Raw genomic sequence first — 25,000 nt, 5'->3', positions numbered from 1 at the left:
CCACCCACATCCTTCCTGCGTTGAAGGCTCTGCTGAAATGACAGATCTATCCAGGATGGGTCCAGGCGAGAGATGAGACGTCTTGCTCTGTTCTCCACTCCGTCAAGCAGTCGCAGATGAGAGGGGGGGGGGCAGGCAAACCAAGAAAGTGGAGCATACTCAAGGTGTGAGAGTACTTGTGCCTCGTACAGAAGCTTGCAACCCCTACTGTCAAGTAGATGCGAGATACGGCGAAGTGCTGAAAGCTTCCTGGCTGCCTTGTATGCTAGATTTACAACATGGTTCTTCATGGTTAGTTTGGAGTCAAATTTCACCCCAAGAATATCAACTTCTTCTCCAGGTTTCCAACACCCTCCCATTCATCCTTACTACTGCACCAGCATTACCATCATGGTGCCTAGAGACGATCATCATTTGAGTTTTCTCAGGTGCAAATGTTACTTGCCATCTATTTCCCCAAGCTAATATAGCTCTTAGCTGGTGACTGATGTAGCTTAGAGCAGCTGGCATTTCTTCTCTTGGATAAGTGAATGTCAGTGTACAGTCGTCTGCATATGCATGTGATTCTGGGATGAGATGAAGAAGGTCGTTGAAGTAGACATTCCATAACAATGGTCCCAGCACGCTTCCTTGTGGAACACTTGCCCCAATAGGATGTCTTGCTGATTCTCTCTCATAAACAACTTTGTTTTGTTTTACTTCTGTCTGCGTAATGTTGTCTGCCTAACTGTCTGCCTTACTCAATGCTTGTCTTTCCCATTCTTGTTTTACCGAAGTTCGTGAGCAAGTCTGCGGATTCTTCCACGCCATGTTTCACTCTCTCTCACATGCTCACACACAGGCACATACATTCACACACACACACACACACACACACACACACACACACACACACACACACACACACACACACACACACACACACACACACACACACACACACACACACACACACACACAGGAAACCCAACGGAAAGGAAGAAGACAAGACTAAGGCCCTATCAGTCCAAGCAAGGCCGAGGAATGTAGGGGGAGAGCTGTTAAGAGAAGGGATAGCAGTGAGGGAAAAGAAGGTAGAGAAGGTGACAAGTCCCACGCAGAGGCACGACCATGCCACCAAGAGTTACAGGATAAAATAAGGGAGACAATGGCTATGTACAAACGGGACCCAGAGTCACAGAGGGAAAGGCAATGGGAGGAGAAGAGGGAGAGGTCAATGTTTCTTCAGGGGCTTCAGGAGAGCAAATGGAGGACACATAGTGAGAGACGACAGAAAGAAAAACAGAAGATTGAAAACATCAAAGAAATAGGCGAGGAGGGCATGACTGAGATAGCAAATTTTCAGAGAACAAGAGGGTACTTGAAGGGAAGAAATCGGCCGGTCAAACTGAAATTCAAGACAGAAATGGTGAGGAACAGGGTCCTGCAAGAGAAATCACGGCTAAAAGAATCATCAACATACAAGAGTGTGTTCCCAGGCCGTGACAGAACAAAAACAGCAGCTGTGGAAGAAGACACAGAAACGAAAGGGGCTAGGAAAAGAGACAAGGACAGAGTCAGCAGAGGACAACCAGAGCCGGGTAGAGCAACAAGCGCAAGTACACACAGAACCACCCTCAGAACCCCACAGCCAAACACGCTATCCCAACACAAACCACAGTCCACACTTAGCAATCCCCACCCTACACTATGCTATAGAGCCTCACAGCACACTGACAGGTCCCCCACCTCCATAGACCTCCAGAACACAGTGTTGGAGAGGAAACTGAAGGTATGGTATACAGACACTGATGGAATAACGAATAAGTGGGAGGAGTGGCACGATAGAATCAAAGAGGCATCACCGGACATCATAGCTCTCACCGAAACCAAGCTCACAGGAACGATAACAGATGCCATCTTTCCAACGGGATATCAGATCTTGAGGAAAGACAGAGGGAACAGACGGGGTGGAGGAGTGGCACTGTTCATCAAAAACCAATGGGATTTTGACTAGCTGGAGAGAGGAGACAGAGGAGAAGCAAGAGACTACATAATAGGAACACTTCAGTCTGGAGGCCCCAAGGTGGTAATTGCAGTGATGTATAACCCACCATAGATCAGCAAGAGGCCAAGGCAAGAATATAATGAGAGTAACAGAGCGATGGTTGACACACTGGCTGAAGTGGCCGGAAGAGCTCATGCGAGCAGGGCAAAGTTGATGATTGTGGGTGACTTCAATTACAAAGAAACTGACTGGGAGAACCTGGAGCCACATGGGGGCCCAGGAACGTGGAAGGCTAAGATGGTGGAGGTGGTACTGGAAAACATCATGTACCAATACGTAAGGGACACTACAAGAGAGAGAGAGGAGAGGACGAACAAGCGAGACTGGACCTAGTATTCTCCTTCAGTAGTGCAGATATTGAGGACATCACTTATGAAAGACCCCTCGGGGCCAGTGACCACGTGGTTCTGAGCTTCGAATACACAGTAGAATTACAAGTGGAGAGGGAAGCAGGAAGGGCAGGACAAATGAAGCAAAACTACAAGAGAGGGGACTACACATGCATGAAGAATTTCCTGCACAAGGTACAGTGGGACAGAGAACTGGCAGGGAAGTTAGTAAATGAGATGATTGAATATATGACAACAGTATGCAAGGAAGCTGAGGAAAGGTTTGTACCCAAGGGTAACAGGAATAATGAGAAGGCCAGGATGAGCCCATGGTTCACCCAAAGGTGTAGAGAGGCCAAAACCAAGTGAACTAGAGAATGGAAGAAGTATAGAAGGCAAATAAAGAGAATAGTCGTAGAACCAGAAACGAAAATGCACAGGTAAGAAGGGAGGCCCAGTGACAATACGAAAATGACATAGCAGCAAAAGCCAAATTTGACCAGAAGCTGTTGTACAGCTACATCAGGAAGAAAACAACAGTCAAGGACCAGGTAATCAGGCTGAGGAAGGAAGGAGGGGAGATCACAAGAAATGACCGTGAAGTATGTGAGGAACTCAACATGAGATTCAAAGAAGTGTTCACGGAGGAGACAGAAGGGGCTCCAGATGGACGGAGAGGCGGGGTACACCATCAAGTGTTGGACACAGTACACACAACCGAGGAAGAAGTGAAGAGGCTGCTAAGCGAGCTAGATACCTCAAAGGCGATGGGGCCGGATAACATATCTCCATGGGTCCTGAGAGAGGGAGCAGAGGCGCTATGTGTGCCACTAACAACAATCTTCAACACATCTTTCGAAACCGGGCGACTACCTGAGGTATGAAAAACAGCAAATGTAGTCCAAATTTTTAAAAAAGGAGACAGACACGAAGCATTAAACTACAGTCCAGCGTCACTGACATGTATAGTATGCAGAGTCATGTAGAAGATTATCAGGAGAAGAATGATGAAGCACCTAGAAAGGAATGAGATTATCAACGACAGCCAGAGCAGTTTCAGAGATGGGAAATCCTGTGTCACAAACCTACTGGAGTTCTATAACAGGGTGACAGCAGTAAGACAAGAGAGAGAGGGGTGGATAGATTGCATTTTCTTGGGCTGTAAAAAGGCGTTTGACACAGTTTCACACAAGAAATTAGTGCATACGTTGGAGGACCAGGTAGGTATAACAGGGAAGGTGCTGCTATGGATCAGGGAATACCTGTCGGGACGACATCAGAGAGTCATGGTACGTGACGAAGTGTCAGAGTGGGCGCCTGTGACGAGTAGGGCTCCACAGGAGTCAGGAATAGACTCAAGAGTGTCCCTGTTTGCAGATGATGTGAAGTTGATGAGAAAAATTCAATCGAACGAGGACCAGGCAGAACTACAAAGGGATCTGGACAGGCTACAGGTCTGGTCTAGAAACTGGCTCCTGGAGTTCAACCTCACCAAGTGCAAAGTCATGACGATTGGGGAAGGGCAAAAAAGACCGCAGACGGAATACAGTCTAGGGGCCCAGAGACTACAAACCTCACTCAAGGAAAAAGATCTTGGGGTGAGTATAACACCAGGCACATCTCCTGAAGCGAACATCAACCAAATAACTGCTGCAGCATATGGGCGCCTGGCAAACCTCAGAACAGCATTCCGGCATCTTAATAAGGAATCATTCAGGACCCTGTACACCGTGTATGTTATTCCTCTGCTGGAGTATGCAGCACCAGTTTGGAACCCACACCTAGCCAAGCATGTAAGGAAATTAGAGAAAGGGCAAAGGTTTACAACAAGACTAGTCCCGGAGCTAAGAGGTATGTCCTACGAGGAGAGGTTAAGGGAAATCAACCTGACAACACTGGAGGACAGGAGAGGTAGGGGGGACATGATAACGACATACAAAATTCTGAGAGGAATCGACAAGTTAGACAGAGACAGGATGTTCCAGAGATGGGACACAGAAACAAGGGGACACAGTTGGAAGTTGAAGACACAGATGAATCACAGGGATGTTAGAAAGTATTTCTTTAGTCACAGAGTAGTCAGGAAGTGGAATAGACTGGGAAGTGATGTAGTGGAGGCAGGATCCATACATAGCTTTAAGAAGAGGTATGATAAAGCTCATGGAGCAGGACGAGTGATCTAGTAGCGACCAGTGAAAAGGCGGGGCCAGGAACTGTGACTCGACCTCTGCAACCACAACAATTAAGTGAGTACACATACACACACACACACACACACACACACACACACACACACACACACACACACACACACACACACACACACACACACACACACACACACACACACACAAACATACATACACACACACACACACACACACAAACACACACACACACACACACACACACACACACACACACACACACACACACACACACACACACACACACACACACACACACACACACAAGGTTCTTTACAAGTTGCTAAGAGACAGAGGTTACACCTACCAGCTTCCATCCGCACCAGGCCCGGCTGCGTCTCTCCCAGCTGACGCTTGTCTCTCAGTGTGACTGTCAAGGAGAGAAGGTGAGATAGTGAGATACAGGAATACAGGTGAGACAATGAGATACAGAGACACATGGGAGACAGTGAGAAACAGGAACACAGTTGAGACAGTGAGATACAGAGATACATGGGAGACAGTGAGAAACAGAACAGGGAATAACACCCTGAGGGGCAGAGAGATAGAAGACATTATGAGATATATATATATATATATATATATATATATATATATATATATATATATATATATATATATATATATATATATATATATATATATATATAGAGAGAGAGAGAGAGAGAGAGAGAGAGAGAGAGAGAGAGAGAGAGAGAGAATTATGACTAATATTGTTATTATTATTATTAATATTATTACTATTATTATTATTATTATTATTATTATTGTTATTATTATTATTATTATTATTATTATTATTATTATTATTATTGAAGTGGTTGTTATTATTTTTATTAGTATTAGCATTCTCGATATTATTGTTTGTCTTGTTACAATAATAACATAGAAGGAGCTTTAAACCCACAGGGGGGAGTCATATAGCGCCTTGGGAATGGAAAGTTAGTCAGATCTTACCCGTGGATAGAAAGGGACAGCTCCAATTCCTTTGATCAAGAGCCCTCTCACCGGCATCAAGGCACAAATTTGAAGGTAGAATTAAAAACCACATTGAAAACGAAAAAATATGACACATTACATTTTTTGTTAATAAATAGTATTCCTATGGCAGGAATATACAGGAAAATTTTTCCCAGTGCCATGTATGTTATGAATGGGGAAAATGTAATTAATAGCTTCCATTAGCAACGCTAACGTGCTAACGATGGTGTTAAATGCAGAGTATCTGCACCATTAGTCTTCTCCCATTGCCCTCGCCTAAATCCTCTCTCCCTTTAGTTGCTACCTGTTCCTCTCACACTCCCCTTTCCTCTCCCCTTTCTCTGTGGACTCCATTAAGCAAACAACTGCAGTCACTCCTTCATACTGCATGATACACTGCCACTCCGTCATACTGCATGATACACTGCCACTCCGTCATACTGCATGATACACTGCCACTCCGTCATACTGCATGATACACTGCCACTCCGCCATACTGCATGATACACTGCCACTCCGTCATACTGCATGATACACTGCCACTCCGTCATACTGCATGATACACTGCCACTCCGTCATACTGCATGATACACTGCCACTACGTCATACTGCATGATACACTGCCACTCCGTCATACTGCATGATACACTGCCACTCCGTCATACTGCATGATACACTGCCACTACGTCATACTGCATGATACACTGCCACTCCGCCATACTGCATGATACACTGCCACTCCGTCATACTGCATGATACACTGCCACTCAGCCATACTGCATGATACACTGCCACTCAGCCATACTGCATGATACACTGCCACTCCGCCATACTGCATGATACACTGCCACTCAGCCATACTGCATGATACACTGCCACTCAGCCATACTGCATGATACACTGCCACTCAGCCATACTGCATGATACACTGCCACTCCGTCATACTGCATGATACACTGCCACTCAGCCATACTGCATGATACACTGCCACTCAGCCATACTGCATGATACACTGCCACTCAGCCATACTGCATGATACACTGCCACTCCGCCATACTGCATGATACACTGCCACTCAGCCATACTGCATGATACACTGCCACTCCTTCATACTGCATGATACACTGCCACTCCGCCATACTGCATGATACACTGCCACTCCGTCATACTGCATGATACACTGCCACTCCGCCATACTGCATGATACACTGCCACTCCTTCATACTGCATGATACACTGCCACTCCGTCATACTGCATGATACACTGCCACTCCGTCATACTGCATGATACACTGCCACTCCGCCATACTGCATGATACACTGCCACTCCGTCATACTGCATGATACACTGCCACTCCGTCATACTGCATTATACACTGCCACTCCGTCATACTGCATGATACACTGCCACTCCGTCATACTGCATGATACACTGCCACTCCGTCATACTGCATGATACACTGCCACTCCGTCATACTGCATGATACACTGCCACTCCGTCATACTGCATGATACACTGCCACTCCGTCATACTGCATGATACACTGCCACTCAGCCATACTGCATGATACACTGCCACTCAGCCATACTGCATGATACACTGCCACTCCGTCATACTGCGTGATACACTGCCACTCCGTCATACTGCATGATACACTGCCACTCCGTCATACTGCATGATACACTGCCACTCCGTCATACTGCATGATACCCTGCCACTACGTCATACTGCATGATACACTGCCACTCCGTCATACTGCGTGATACACTGCCACTCCGTCATACTGCATGATACACTGCCACTCCGTCATACTGCATGATACACTGCCACTCAGCCATACTGCATGATACACTGCCACTCCGTCATACTGCGTGATACACTGCCACTCCGTCATACTGCATGATACACTGCCACTCCGTCATACTGCATGATACACTGCCACTCAGCCATACTGCATGATACACTGCCACTCAGCCATACTGCATGATACACTGCCACTCCGTCATACTGCGTGATACACTGCCACTCCGTCATACTGCATGATACACTGCCACTCCGTCATACTGCATGATACACTGCCACTCCGTCATACTGCATGATACACTGCCACTACGTCATACTGCATGATACACTGCCACTCCGTCATACTGCGTGATACACTGCCACTCCGTCATACTGCATGATACACTGCCACTCCGTCATACTGCATGATACACTGCCACTCAGCCATACTGCATGATACACTGCCACTCCGTCATACTGCGTGATACACTGCCACTCCGTCATACTGCATGATACACTGCCACTCCGTCATACTGCATGATACACTGCCACTCAGCCATACTGCATGATACACTGCCACTCCGTCATACTGCATGATACACTGCCACTCCGTCATACTGCATGATACACTGCCACTCCGTCATACTGCATGATACACTGCCACTCCGTCATACTGCATGATACACTGTCACTCCGCCATACTGCATGATACACTGCCACTCCGTCATACTGCATGATACACTGCCACTCCGTCATACTGCATGATACACTGCCACTCCGTCATACTGCATGATACACTGCCACTACGTCATACTGCATGATACACTGCCACTCCGTCATACTGCGTGATACACTGCCACTCCGTCATACTGCATGATACACTGCCACTCCGTCATACTGCATGATACACTGCCACTCAGCCATACTGCATGATACACTGCCACTCCGTCATACTGCGTGATACACTGCCACTCCGTCATACTGCATGATACACTGCCACTCACTGCCACTCAGCCATACTGCATGATACTGCATGATACACTGCCACTCCGTCATACTGCTTGATACACTGCCACTCCGTCATACTGCATGATACACTGCCACTCATACTGCATGATACACTGCCACTCCGTCATACTGCATGATACACTGCCACTCCGTCATACTGCATGATACACTGCCACTCCGTCATACTGCATGATACACTGCCACTCCGTCATACTCACTGCCACTCATACTGCATGATACACTGCCACTCCGTCATACTGCATGATACACTGCCACTCCGTCATACTGCATGATACACTGCCACTCCGTCATACTGCATGATACACTGCCACTACTCATACTGCATGATACACTGCCACTCCGTCATACTGCGTGATACACTGCCACTCCGTCATACTGCATGATACACTGCCACTCCGTCATACTGCAGGCTCCACTGCCACTCCATGATACATACTGCATGATACACTGCCACTCCGTCATACTGCATGATACACTGCCACTCCGCCATACTGCATGATACACTGCCTCTCAGCCAGACTGCATGATACACTGCCACTCCGTCATACTGCGTGATACACTGCCACTCCGTCATACTGCATGATACACTGCCACTCCGTCATACTGCATGATACACTGCCACTCAGCCATACTGCATGATACACTGCCACTCCGTCATACTGCATGATACACTGCCACTCCGTCATACTGCATGATACACTGCCACTCCGTCATACTGCATGATACACTGCCACTCCGTCATACTGCATGATACACTGACACTCCGCCATACTGCATGATACACTGCCACTCCGTCATACTGCATGATACACTGCCACTCCGTCATACTGCATGATACACTGCCACTCCGTCATACTGCATGATACACTGCCACTCCGCCATACTGCATGATACACTGCCACTCCGTCATACTGCATGATACACTGCCACTCCGTCATACTGCATGATACACTGCCACTCCGCCATACTGCATGATACACTGCCACTCCGTCATACTGCATGATACACTGCCACTCCGCCATACTGCATGATACACTGCCACTCCGCCATACTGCATGATACACTGCCACTCCGCCATACTGCATGATACACTGCCACTCCGTCATACTGCATGATACACTGCCACTCCGTCATACTGCATGATACACTGCCACTCCGTCATACTGCATGATACACTGCCACTCCGTCATACTGCATGATACACTGCCACTACGTCATACTGCATGATACACTGCCACTCCGTCATACTGCGTGATACACTGCCACTCCGTCATACTGCATGATACACTGCCACTCCGTCATACTGCATGATACACTGCCACTCCGCCATACTGCATGATACACTGCCACTCCGTCATACTGCATGATACACTGCCACTCCGTCATACTGCATGATACACTGCCACTCCGTCATACTGCATGATACACTGCCACTCCGTCATACTGCATGATACACTGTCACTCCGCCATACTGCATGATACACTGCCACTCCGCCATACTGCATGATACACTGCCACTCCGTCATACTGCATGATACACTGCCACTCCGTCATACTGCATGATACACTGCCACTCCGCCATACTGCATGATACACTGCCACTCCCTCATACTGCATGATACACTGCCACTCCGCCATACTGCATGATACACTGCCACTCCGCCATACTGCATGATACACTGCCACTCCGCCATACTGCATGATACACTGCCACTCCGTCATACTGCGTGATACACTGCCACTCCGTCATACTGCATGATACACTGCCACTCCGCCATACTGCATGATACACTGCCACTACGTCATACTGCATGATACACTGCCACTCCGTCATACTGCGTGATACACTGCCACTCCGTCATACTGCATGATACACTGCCACTCCGTCATACTGCATGATACACTGCCACTCAGCCATACTGCATGATACACTGCCACTCCGTCATACTGCGTGATACACTGCCACTCCGTCATACTGCATGATACACTGCCACTCCGTCATACTGCATGATACACTGCCACTCAGCCATACTGCATGATACACTGCCACTCCGTCATACTGCATGATACACTGCCACTCCGTCATACTGCATGATACACTGCCACTCCGTCATACTGCATGATACACTGCCACTCCGTCATACTGCATGATACACTGTCACTCCGCCATACTGCATGATACACTGCCACTCCGTCATACTGCATGATACACTGCCACTCCGTCATACTGCATGATACACTGCCACTCCGTCATACTGCATGATACACTGCCACTACGTCATACTGCATGATACACTGCCACTCCGTCATACTGCGTGATACACTGCCACTCCGTCATACTGCATGATACACTGCCACTCCGTCATACTGCATGATACACTGCCACTCAGCCATACTGCATGATACACTGCCACTCCGTCATACTGCGTGATACACTGCCACTCCGTCATACTGCATGATACACTGCCACTCCGTCATACTGCATGATACACTGCCACTCAGCCATACTGCATGATACACTGCCACTCCGTCATACTGCATGATACACTGCCACTCCGTCATACTGCATGATACACTGCCACTCCGTCATACTGCATGATACACTGCCACTCCGTCATACTGCATGATACACTGTCACTCCGCCATACTGCATGATACACTGCCACTCCGCCATACTGCATGATACACTGCCACTCCGTCATACTGCATGATACACTGCCACTCCGTCATACTGCATGATACACTGCCACTCCGCCATACTGCATGATACACTGCCACTCCGTCATACTGCATGATACACTGCCACTCCGCCATACTGCATGATACACTGCCACTCCGCCATACTGCATGATACACTGCCACTCCGCCATACTGCATGATACACTGCCACTCCGTCATACTGCATGATACACTGCCACTCCGTCATACTGCATGATACACTGCCACTCCGTCATACTGCATGATACACTGCCACTCTGTCATACTGCATGATACACTGCCACTCCGTCATACTGCATGATACACTGCCACTCCGTCATACTGCATGATACACTGTCACTCCGTCATACTGCATGATACACTGCCACTCCGTCATACTGCATGATACACTGCCACTCCGTCATACTGCATGATACACTGTCACTCCGTCATACTGCATGATACACTGCCACTCCGTCATACTGCATGATACACTGCCACTCCGTCATACTGCATGATACACTGCCACTCCGTCATACTGCATGATACACTGCCACTCCGTCATACTGCATGATACACTGCCGCTCCGCCATACTACATGATACACTGCCACTCCGTCATACTGCATGATACACTGCCACTCCGTCATACTGTATGATACACTGCCACTCCGCCAAAATGCATGATACACTGCCACTCCTTCATACTGCATGATACACTTTTCTTCTTCATACTGCATGATAAACTGTCTCTCCTTCATACTGCATGAAACACTGTCTCTAATTCATACTGCATGATACAGTCTCCTTCATACTGCATGATACACAATCAAACTATCACCAGTACAGTAACTATGGAAGAATACTGGTACACATGTAACTGATATTATATAGTAGGTAGAACAATATATGGAAGTGTATGTGTACGTGTGTAATCATATGTGTTATGGATTCGTATGTGTTGCCTTTAAAACTAGGTTCAGTTTCTCACTTTAGCTTTCCTAAAAGTGTAATCTTGTCATGGTGGTTGGTATATAGATGCACAAATGTGTCTGACAGGAGAGTAAATGCGATTGAGGAGGCTGACGTCAGTCAGGAGGGATCAGGAGTGGTACATTGATGGTAAGGCTGCTACACCTGCCATTACCTTAATTGGTTAGAAGGTGTGGTATGTGTGATGCATCCTGGTGGTGTGTGGTGGTAGTGTGTGGTGATGTTAGATGGTGTGTGATGGTGTTGTGTGACTGAGATACTACTGGTAACCTCAGTCAGTTACCCTTTCTGTCTGTCTGTCTCTGTCTCTGTCGCTGTCTCTGTCTCTGTCTGTCTGTCTGTCTGTCTGTCTGTCTGTCTGTCTCTCTCTCATTATGTTGTCCCCTCTCACTCTACCTCGTTTTGCCTTTCCTGTCCCCAGCATTTCCACCTCCTCTTTGCATTTATCATCCTTCGCTTCCATCTGTCCCCCCCACACACCTCTGGCTCTCAGCGAAGAAGCAACATCAATCCAACTTTATGCTTCTCTGTGCGATCCTTGATGTCGAAAAGGAATTTCCCTGCATCTTGAAATCCATCCATCGTTGCAGGATCAAGTCACTCCTAGAAGGGTTGCAAACCCAACTAAGACGGAACTAGCCACCTTCTTGAGAACCACTATGCACGTCGAACTCTCGTGTCTGGACGCCTTCTCACGGCGAACTGATTCAGTTGCAAGTTTAGCTTTGAGGCTTCTTATTGCCAGGGATTTCGAAGTGATACCACCGCCGACACTGAAGGATAAGCAGCCGGTGTTTATCAAGAGGCTGGATCAATTAATCACTGAGCAACACATCAGCGAACTGAAGTTACAAATCGAGGACCTGAACGCCTGTCGGAAGGGTGAAGAGATTACCCTACTAATCCTACAACGCCTCAGCTGTGCTTGAGATCAGGTTCTCTGAGGTCTCTGTAGCTCAGTAAGAATTTCGAGAAGAGCTAAGAGTCTCACACTACATCAGCCCCCAAGAACGTCGAACCTGGGTTGTATCGCCACCAAACTCCTTGATGGAACTGCTACCCATACATCCACGTCGCTAAGAACTGTCTCTCATGGACAAGTATTGTTCTGAATGTGGTAGTGTGGAAGCACACCTTAAAGGAATGCACGTCAACCAGCTAACCAGAATGCTTCAACTGCAAGGCAGACCACCGCACCCTAGCAGCTTCATGCCCTCTGAGGATGGAAAAAAAATCACAAAAATAAGAAACTCGAGACACAGAAAAAAACCAGCACCACTTAGACCTCTGCACATCCAGCCATCACAAGCCTCCAAGCTGACACACAAACTGACATACAGGCTAACACACAAACTGACATACAAGCTGACACACAAGCTGACACAGCATCAATCTTTCAAGATGATTCTCACTTGTCTAATTTTTGCCCACTTGCAGAATGCTGCCAATCCAGGAATCGTCAGTGAAGCCGCCACAGCAGTCTTTAGACTCAACTACCTGCCAGACATGATGCTTCCTGAAGACCGCTTCACACAAACACTTGAGGTCACCAACTCAGACAACTCCAGCGTACTCATCCCAGAAGCAGCCATACCCACTATACCCACTGCCACTACTATACCCACAGCAGCACCTTCACCTTCTGAAGACAAACACTTGCAAACATCTCAGAAGAAACTGAAGCAGGCGACCACATGTCTGGCTTCACTTGGGAAACTCTAATCTTCTACGCTGCACCTTTAAACAGCGGCTTCAGGTTTCCTAAGAAACTGAACACCAGACTGCAACGGAGCTGAGAAATACGCCTCTTGTGTCCCGAAACATCGTCATACTAAGCCAAATCCCAGAATTTGTGATACGTTTCATCCACAACCCAGACAACTCCTCTACCCTCACCCACCTGCCAAATGAAGCCTTCAGGAAACTCAAGACTACGTCATCCACCGAACGTTCACCATAAAGACACAGCTCACCAAGCTAACGTAAACAAAGTCTTCCAGTGACACCAGTGACACCAGTGACACCAGTGACACTAGTGACACCAGTGACACCAGTGACACCAGTGACACCAGTGACACTAGTGACACCAGTGACACCAGTAACACCAGTGACAACATTGAGGACACAGCCAACCTCTCAGCTGTTATAGACAGTCTTGCAGCAAGCTGAATTCCTGCTGCTCCTGCCAGTCTGTCTGCTGGTACTCAACTGACCATGCTCGCCCAGCAGCTGGGTTAAGCCATGGGTTTCTCTTTTCGAATGCTGTCTTCGATCTGGACCTATTCATAGCTCACCCTTATTGGATCTTGTCTCTCCATACCGTACAACTATCTCCTCTTCACTGTCCCTGTCTTACATACTCCTTTCTCTTCACCTCTCTCTCTGTCTCTCTCTCTCTCTCTCTCTCTCATGTATTTTTATGTCTTTGTCATTCTCAGCAATTCCCATTTCTCCTCAGTCTTCCCCTCTTCCATTGAATATTTCCTTCGCTTCTTCGTTTTTCTTCCTCTTCCTTCTTCTACTTCTCCCATTTCATCTTTCTATATCCTCCTCTCCTTCCCTTTCCATTCTCCCCCAATCCTTCTTTCTATCCATTTGCCCCATCTCTCCACTCCTTCATCTTTCTCTCCTTTCCCATCTCTTGCTCCCTCACTTTCCTCTCTTGCTCCCTTGCTTTCTTCTCTTGCTCCCTCACTTTCCTCTCTTGCACCCTTGCTTTCTTCTCTTGCTCCCTCACTTTCCTCTCTTGCTCCCTCACTTTCCTCTCTTTCTCCCTCACTTTCCTCTCTTGCTCCCCCACTTTCCTCTCTTTCTCCCTCACTTTCCTCTCTTGCTCCCTCACTTTCCTCTCTTTCTCCCTCACTTTCCTCTCTTTCTCCCTCACTTTCCTCGCTTGCTCCCTCACTTTCCTTCCTTTCTCCCTCACTTTCCTCTCTTGCTCCCTCACTTTCCTCTCTTTCTCCCTCACTTTCCTCTTTTGCTCCCTCACTTTCCTCTCTTTCTCCCTAACTTTCCTCTCTTGCTCCCTCACTTTCCTCTCTTGCTCCCTCACTTTCCTCTCTTTCTCCCTAACTTTCCTCTCTTGCTCCCTCACTTTCCTCTCTTGCTCCCTCACTTTCCTCCCTTTCTCCCTCACTTTCCTCTCTTGCTCCCTCACTTTCCTCTCTTTCTCCCTCACTTTCATCTCTTGCTCCCTTACTTTCCTTTCTTTCTCCCTCACTTTCCTCTCTTGCTCCCTCACTTTCCTCTCTTTCTCCCTAACTTTCCTCTCTTGCTCCCTCACTTTCCTCTCTTGCTCCCTCACTTTCCTCTCTTTCTCCCTCACTTTCCTCTCTTGCTCCCTCACTTTCCTCTCTTTCTCCCTCACTTTTCTCTCTTGCTCCCTCACTTTCCTCTCTTTCTCCCTCACTTTCCTCTTTTGCTCCCTCACTTTCCTCCCTTTCTCCCTCACTTTCCTCTCTTGCTCCCTCACTTTCCTTTCTCCCTCACTTTCCTCTCTTGCTCCCTTACTTTCCTCTCTTTCTCCCTCACTTTTCTCTCTTGCTCCCTCACTTTTCTCTCTTTCTCCCTCACTTTCCTCTCTTGCTCCCTCACTTTTCTCTCTTGCTCCCTCACTTTCCTCTCCTTCTCCCTCACTTTCCTCTCTTGCTCCCTTACTTCCCTCTATTTCTCCCTCACTTTCCTCTCTTGCTCCCTTACTTCCCTCTCTTTCTCCCTCACTTTCTTGCTCCCTCACTTTCCTCTCTTTCTCCCTAACTTTCCTCTCTTGCTCCCTCACTTTCCTCTCTTGCTCCCTCACTTTCCTCTCTTGCTCCCTCACTTTTCTCTCTTGCTCCCTCACTTTCCTCTCTTTCTCCCTCACTTTCCTCTCTTGCTCCCTCACTTTCCTCTCTTTCTCCCTCACTTTCCTCTCTTGCTCCCTCACTTTCCTCTCTTTCTCCCTCACTTTCCTCTCTTGCTCCCTCCTGTCTTTTTCATCATTCGCACCTCCGTACCCCCCCTCCCCACCGCTCTCTCCCTCTAGCTACCGTGATGGCTCAAGACGGGAGGGAGATAATCAATAAGATGTCACAGTAGTGAGTGTATCAGGGAGTCAGGATGAGGGAGGGAGGTGTGAAAGCCTACTCCAGCCTGCCTTCGCCAGCATCTGAGGATTCAGAATCTACTCCAGCCTATCCTGGTCATTATCTGAGTATCTGAGCCTACTCCAGCCTGACTTGGCCAGTATCTGAGGATCCTGAATCTACTTCAGCCTACTCTGCTCACTATATGAGTATCTGAGCCTACTCCAGCTTTCTCTGGTCAGTGCCAGGGCATTCTAAGGCATGTCTTCGTTTATACACGAGAATCTGATTCTTCTTCCTCCTATCCCGGTCAGTTCCTGGTCTATCTGAGCCTACTCCCTCTTGCCCTGGTCAGCTTCTCACCGTCTGAGCCTACTCCAGCCTACCCTGGTCAGTATGGTACATCATTTACAAGCTCTTGTTTTATCGACATAATACTTACGTTGTCTGAGCAGTGTTTGATGATGCGAGTTTACTGGCACTACTGTGTGTTTACCAGCACCAGTGTAGGTTTACCAGCACCTCTGTGGGCTTATTGGCACCACTGTGGGTTGAGAGGGCCCACTGTGAATTTAGAAGGACCATTTTGAGTGTACTGGGATCCACTGTGAGTTTATAAGGACCACCGTGAGTCTAGGAATACCACAAAGGATAGCAAGCAGTCCCATCAGCAGACACAGACACATGGGTTGAGAAGTGTCAGACCTGCACCGAGCAGATACTGAGTACTCTGGAGTGTTGTTATAAGAAGACGAGAATCTGCCGCTAAACACAAGTAAATGAGAGTACAAACACTGTGTACTCAGAGTAATATTCTCTAAAGGACACATCTTGCAGTGCTTTCTGAGAGGAAGAGCTGGTAGATAGTATTGAAACCTTGCTAGGACAACGAGGATGTGTATGAGAGAGAGATAGTGAGAGAGAGAGAGAGAGAGAGAGAGAGAGAGAGAGAGAGAGAGAGAGAGAGAGAGAGAGAGAGAGAGAGAGAGAGAGAGAGAGAGAGAGAGAGAGAGAGAGAGAGAGAGAGAGAGAGAGAGAGAGAGAGAGAGAGAGAGAGAGAGAGAGAGAGAGAGAGAGAGAGAGAGAGAGAGAGAGAGAGATTCCCAAGTTACATAAGTATATAGAGTTCGGTGGAATGAATAGAGAAAATTTTCCAAATTTGGCTGAGATGAAGTTGAAAATAATGATAATAACTGAAGAATATTATGAACTTCTACCAGGATATTGTGTGTGTGCGTGCGTGTGTGTGTGTGTGTGTGTGTATGTGTGTGTGTGTGTGTGTGTGTGTGTGTGTGTGTCTGTGTGCGTGCGTGTGTGTGTGTGTGTGTTTGTGTGTGTGTGTGTGTGTGTGTGTGTGTATGTGTGTGTGTGTGTGTGTGTGTGTGTGTGTGTGTGTGTGTGTGTCTGCAGGGGCAGAACCGTAGACTTTTAGAGGTAAAAATCCGCACATAACTTGGTGAATAAACACACACACACACACACACACACACACACACACACACACACACACACACACACACACACACACACACACACACACACACACAGCTTCACTTATTGGCTCTTAGCTTGAATTTTCCTTTTCTTATTACAACAAACCCATTAAATCTCTGTAGTGGAGGAAAGGATTACCAGGGATTAACCTGTGCTGTCTGTCTACCCCCTCCTCCCCCCCCCTCTCTCTCTCTCTCTCTCTCTCTCTCTCTATCTATCTATCTATCTACTTATCTCTCTATCTTTCTATTTCTCTGTCTATGTATCTTGCTATCTGTCTATCTCTCTATTTATCTATCTATCTATCTATCCTTCTAACAAGGCCAGACAATAGCGTTATCAACTTGGCCAAGATCTACATTATTTATTTCACATGCGCTAGTGTTATGCACCTTCCCGAGCTTCATGACTTTGCATTTATGTACAGTGAACTGCATCTGCTGCTTTTCTGACCACCAGACTCACTGTCTGGCTGATCTTTTGTCTACGCTACAGCATCCCACACATTCATCACACTTAATCTCCAGACTGACTGGCTGATTTTTCCTCTACGCTACAGCATCCCACACGTTCATCACAATTCATCTCCAGACTGACTGGCTGATCTTCCCTATACGCTACAGCATCCCACACGTTCATCACAATTCATCTCCAGACTGACTGGCTGATCTTCCCTCTACGCTACAGCATCCCACACATTCATCACACTTCATCTCCAGACTGACTAGCTGATCTTCCCTATACGCGACAGCATCCCACACATTCATCACAATTCATCTCCAGACTGACTGGCTGATCTTCCCTATACGCTACAGCATCCCACACATTCATCACAATTCATCTCCAGACTGACTGGCTGATCTTCCCTCTACGCCACAGCATCCCACACGTTCATCACACTTCATCTCCAGACTGACTGGCTGATCTTCCCTATACGCCACAGCATCCCACACGTTCATCACACTTCATCTCCAGACTGACTGGCTGATCTTCCCTATACGCCACAGCATCCCACACGTTCATCACACTTCATCTCCAGACTGACTGGCTGATCTTCCCTCTACGCTACAGCATCCCACACGTTCATCACACTTCATCTCCAGACTGACTGGCTGATCTTCCCTATACGCCACAGCATCCCACACGTTCATCACACTTCATCTCCAGACTGACTGGCTGATCTTCCCTATACGCCACAGCATCCCACACGTTCATCACACTTCATCTCCAGACTGACTGGCTGATCTTCCCTCTACGCCACAGCATCCCACACGTTCATCACACTTCATCTCCCGTACACTCTGTCTTAACTGTATGAACTTGATAATGATGTATATTACCGACAGGTTGACAAGTAAAACGTATGTGGAACAGTTAGGTATCTTCTTCAGTCAGATACAGAGGTGACAACAGAAGTTTTGAGGTGGTCAGTCCCTGATGACATCGTCTTTACATCACCATAGCTTCTGCTGGCTCCTCAGTACGCGAATGAAAAAGCCTTCTGTGTAGGCGAAACGTTTCGGAATAAAAACACATAAGTATTGCACATACGTGTATAAAAATTAAGAATTTTATATATCATATTAACATTCAGAATGTATTGTAGTAACATCAAACATACATAAGAACATAAGAACATAAGAAAGGAGGAACACTGCAGGAGGCCTGCTGGCCCATACTAGGCAGGTCCTTTACAATTCATCCCACTAACAAAACATTTACCCAACCCAATTTTCAATGCTACCCAAGAAATAAGCTCTGATGTGAAAGTCCCACTCAAATCCAACCCTTCCCACTCATGTACTTATCCAACCTAGATTTGAAACTACCCAAAGTCCTAGCCTCAATAACCCAACTAGGTAGACTGTTCCACTCATCAACTACCCTATTTCCAAACCAATACTTTCCTATGTCCTTTCTAAATCTAAACTTATCTAATTTAAATCCATTACTGCGGGTTCTCTCTTGGAGAGACATCCTCAAGACCTTATTAATATCCCCTTTATTAATACCTATCTTCCACTTATACACTTCGATCAGGTCTCCCCTCATTCTTCGTCTAACAAGTGAATGTAACTTAAGAGTCTTCAATCTTTCTTCATAAGGAAGATTTCTGATGCTATGTATTAATTTAGTCATCCTACGCTGAATGTTTTCTAACGAATTTATGTCCATTTTGTAATACGGAGACCAGAACTGAGCTGCATAATCAAGGTGAGGCCTTACTAATGATGTATAAAGCTGCAGTATGACCTCTGGACTTCTGTTGCTTACACTTCTTGATATAAATCCCAGTAATCTATTTGCCTTATTACGTACGCTTAGGCATTGCTGTCTTGGTTTAAGGTTGCTGCTCACCATAACCCCCAAGTCCTTTTCGCAATCTGTATGGCTAAGTTCTACATCATTTAATTTATAAGTACTAGGGTTATGGGCACTCCCAAGCTTCAGAACCTTGCACTTATCTACATTGAACTGCATCTGCCACTTTTCTGACCAAGAATAGAGTTTGTTTAAGTCCTCCTGAAGTTCCCTAACATCTACGTTTGAATCAATTATCCTACCTATCTTTGTGTCATCGGCGAATTTGCTCATATCACTAGTAATTCCCTCATCAAGATCATTGATATATATTATAAACAACAACGGGCCCAAGACTGATCCCTGTGGAACGCCACTTGTTACAGATCCCCACTCGGATTTAACCCCATTTATGGACACTCTCTGCTTCCTGTCAGTGAGCCATGACTCGATCCACGAGAGCACTTTTCCCCCAATGCCATGGGCTGCCACTTTCTTTAACAGTCTATGGTGCGGAACTCTATCAAAAGCCTTACTAAAATCTAAGTAAATAATATCAAATTCTTTATTGTGGTCAACAGCCTCAAAAGCTTTACTGAAGAAAGTTAATAAATTAGTTAGACAAGACCGGCCTCTTGTGAATCCATGCTGAGTATCATTAATCAAGCTATGCTTATCGAGATGGCTTCTTATAATCTCAGCTATAATTGACTCTAGTAATTTGCCTACAATTGAGGTCAGGCTTATTGGGCGGTAATTTGACGGTAACGACTTGTCCCCTGTTTTAAAAATAGGAGTTACATTAGCCATCTTCCACATATCAGACACTACACCTGTTTGAAGAGATAAATTAAAAATATTAGTTAATGGTTCACAGAGTTCCATTTTGCATTCCTTAAGAACCCTTGAAAAAACCTCATCAGGACCCGGCGACTTATTTTGCTTCAGTCTGTCTATCTGCCTCACAACCATCTCACTAGTGACTGTGATGTTACATAATTTATCTTCTTCTAGCCCACTGTAAAAATTAATTACTGGAATATTGTTAGTGTCTTCCTGTGTAAAAACTGAGAGAAAATAATTATTTAAAATCAAGCACATTTCATTCTCATTGTCAGTAAGGTGCCCATAGTTATTTTTAAGGGGACCTATCTTATCTCTAACTTTTGTTCTATAGACCTGGAAAAAACTTTTTGGGTTAGTTTTAGAATCCCTAGCAACTTTAATTTCATAGTCCCTTTTAGCTTTTCTTATCCCCTTTTTAATGTCCCTCTTAATGTCAATATACTGATTCATAAGATGACCCTCACCTCTTTTGATACGCCTATAAATTCCTTTCTTATGCCCTAGTAGATATTTGAGCCTATTATTCATCCATTTTGGGTCATTTCTATTTGATCTAATTTCTTTATATGGGATAAACGCTCTTTGAGCAGCATGTATAGTGTTCAGAAAACTGTCATATTGATAGCTCTCTTCGTTACCCCAGTCAACAGATGATAAGTGTTCTTTAAGCCCATCGTAATCTGCTAAGCGAAAATCTGGGACTGTTACTGAGTTATCGCTACTATCGTACTTCCATTCAATGCTAAATGTAATTGATTTGTGGTCGCTAGCACCCAGTTCCTCTGAAATTTCTAAATTATTAACAAGGGATTCATTGTTTGCCATAACTAAGTCAAGCAGGTTATTTCCCCTTGTAGGTTCTGTCACAAACTGCTTCAAAAAACAATCCTGAAATACTTCTAAGAAGTCGTACGATTCTAAATTCCCAGTCAAGAAATTCCAATCAACATGACTAAAGTTAAAGTCTCCTAGAATTACTACATTATCGTGCCTTGTGGCCTTAACAATTTCCTCCCATAGTAGTTTCCCTTGGTCCCTATCTAAGTTAGGGGGACGGTATATCACTCCTAAAATCAGTTTTTCATGCCCCTCTGAAAATTCTATCCAAACAGACTCTGTATGTGTTACTTCAGACTTAATACCCGTTTTTATGCAACAGTTCAAGCGATCTCGGACGTACAATGCCACCCCACCCCCCCTCCCAATACTTCTATCTTCTTGGAACAATTTAAAACCCTGAATATGACATTCCGCAGGCATGTCCCGACTTTTTGAATTAAACCACGTCTCAGTTAAGGCAAATACATCAATGTTACCTACACTAGCAACTAATCTCAACTCGTCCATCTTATTCCTAGCACTACGGCAATTAGCATAATAAACATTGAAAGACTCTCCTTTCTCTTTACCCTTCCTGCTCATTTCTATTTTTCTACTAAACCTATTACCGTCTTTATCACCCAAGGTCCCTGGCTTTTCAATATCTATCTCGTTCTTATTATTACTAGTTCCCCTAGAACTCGTAATATTACTACACTGGGACTTCACTGTTTTCCTGCCAAAACCCATACCACTAACTATTCCTAGTTTAAAGTCCTAACTGCTCCCTCCACTGCAGTTGCCAGTGCTCCCACCCCACACCTAGATAAGTGAACCCCATCCCTAGCATACATGTCATTTCTGCCATAGAAGAGGTCCCAGTTGTCAATGAATGTTACCGCATTTTCCTTACAGTATTTGTCCAGCCAGCAATTGACACCAATTGCCCTGGACAACCATTCACTTCCAACTCCCCTCCTTGGCAAAATACCACATATGAGAGGGTTCCCACCCTTACTTCTAATTATTTCTATTGCTGACCTATACCTGCTAATCAGGTCCTCACTCCTACGTCTGCCAACATCGTTGCCTCCAGCACTGAGACAGATAATAGGATTGCTCCCATTACCTCTCATGATGTCATCCAGACGGCTAACAATATCCTCCATCCCAGCCCCAGGAAAGCAAACTCTCTGTCTCCTACTCCTGTCCTTCAAGCAGAACGCCCTATCCATATACCTAACTTGGCTATCCCCAACAACAACAATATTCTTACCTTCCTTAATGTCTTTCGTCGTGTCGTTCCCAGTAGTCAACTCACATTCGTCGGGTAGCACTGAGAATGTATTGGATGTTTCCACAACAGTTTCCACGGCAGTCTCTTTCTTCTTCATCGTTTCTACCTTTCCATTCGTCTTCTTGATCGTCAACTTCTTTCCCTGCTGTCCAGCCACTGACCAGTTTCCCTTCTTGACCTGAGGACTCAAAACAGGAGGACTACTACGAATCTTCTTGTTCTCCTCGGTCAATCGCCGAATTTCCAAATTCGCCAACCTCAATTCTTCCTTAAGCTGTTGGTAAAGTTGCTCGATGGAGGGCATCTTGCTTCAATTCTAGAGAGCGCGCAAACAGGTCTTCACAGAGCCAAGTACACGTCAACACTGCGCAAATGCCAACTCAATCAGGAGCTACTGCGCAGCACGTCCGCACGGCCCAATAGCGATGCGAACACTCCAATAGCGATGCGAACGACATAACGGAAGGGATAGACTCAGAAGTGTCCTTGTTTGCAGACGATGTGAAGTTAATGAGAAGAATCGAATCGGACGAGGATCAGGCAGGACTACAAAGAGATCTGGACAGGCTACAAGCCTGGTCCAGCAACTGGCTCCTTGAATTTAACCCTGCCAAATGCAAAGTCATGAAGATTGGGGAAGGGCAAAGAAGACCGCAGACGGAGTACAGTCTAGGGGGCCAGAGACTACAAACCTCACTCAAGGAAAAAGATCTTGGGGTGAGTATAATATCAAGGACATCTCCTGGGGAACACATCAACCAGATAACTGCTCCAGCATATGAGTGTCTGGCAAACCTAAGAATAGTGTTCCGACACCTAAGCAAAGAATCGTTCAAGACTATGTACATCATGTACATCAGGCCTATACTGGAGTATGCAGCACCACTTTGGAAACCACACCTAGTCAAACACATCAAGTGACTAGAGAAAGTGCAAAGGTTTGCAAGAAAACTAGTCTCAAGGGAAAATGTCCTATGAAGAAAGGTTAAGGGAAATTGACCTGATGACACTGGAGGATAGGAGGAATAGGGAAAGGACATGATAACAACCTGTAAAATACTATGAGGAACTGACAAGCTGGACAAAGACAGGATGTTCCAGAGATGGGACACAGCAACAAGGGGTTGCAATTGGAAGTTAAAGACACAGATGAATCAAAGGGATGTTAGGAAGTATTTCTTCAGTCATAGAGTAGTCAGGCCAGTGGAATAGCCTAGAAAGTGATGTAGTGGAGGCAGGAACCATACATAGTTTTAAGCGAGGTATGATAAAGCTCATGGGGCAGGGAGAGAGAGGACCTAGTAGCAATCAGTGAAGAGGCGGGGCCAGGAGCTGTGACTCGACCCCTGCAACCCAACTAGGTGAGTAAATAGGTGAGTACACACACACACACACACACACACACACACACACACACACACACACACACACGCACACACACACACACACACACACACACACACACACACACACACGCACACACACACACACACACGCACACACACACACACACACACACACACACACACACACACATACACACACACACACACACACACACACACACACACACACACACACACACACACACACACACACACACACACACACACACACACACAGTGAGGACCAAGCAGGGATAACAGGGAAGGCACTACAATGGATCAGGGAATACTTGTCAGGAAGACAGCAGCGAGTCATGGTACGTGGCGAGGTGTCAGAGTGGGCACCTGTGACCTGCGGGGTCCCGCAGGGGTCAGTCCTAGGACCAGTGCTGTTTCTGGTATTTGTCAACGACATGACGGAAGGAATAGACTCCGAAGTGTCCCTGTTTGCAGATGACGTGAAGTTGATGAGAAGAATTCATTCGATCGAAGACCAGGCAGAACTACAAAGGGATCTGGACAGGCTGCAGACCTTTTCCAGCTACTGGCTCCTGGAGTTCAACCCCGCCAAGTGCAAAGTCATGAAGATTGGGGATGGGCAAAGAAGACCGCAGACGGAGTACAGTCTAGGGGGCCAGAGACTACAAACCTCGCTCAAAGAAAAAGATATTGGGGTAAGTATAACACCAGGCACATCTCCTGAAGCGCACATCAACCAAATAACTGCTG

General features: G+C 46.3%; 1 protein-coding gene across 3 annotated transcripts in view; it reads right to left on the bottom strand.

The window, feature by feature from the left end:
• The window catches only part of LOC138853773 (insulin gene enhancer protein ISL-1-like), a 562,317-nt gene that overhangs the window by 508,349 nt on the left and 28,968 nt on the right, over window positions 1-25,000 (bottom strand). For all 3 annotated transcript variants that reach the window (XM_070092442.1, XM_070092445.1, XM_070092443.1), the window contains exon 2: window positions 4,891-4,953. In XM_070092442.1, the coding sequence (XP_069948543.1) occupies window positions 4,891-4,953 (63 nt within the window). The remainder of the gene's footprint in view (window positions 1-4,890; window positions 4,954-25,000) is intronic.

This window comes from Cherax quadricarinatus, chromosome 39, assembly GCF_038502225.1.
Source record: "Cherax quadricarinatus isolate ZL_2023a chromosome 39, ASM3850222v1, whole genome shotgun sequence".
In the NCBI taxonomy this organism is placed as follows: domain Eukaryota; kingdom Metazoa; phylum Arthropoda; class Malacostraca; order Decapoda; family Parastacidae; genus Cherax; species Cherax quadricarinatus.
Note: the sequence above shows the minus strand (reverse complement) of the source record. Positions and strands in the feature narration are given on the sequence as shown.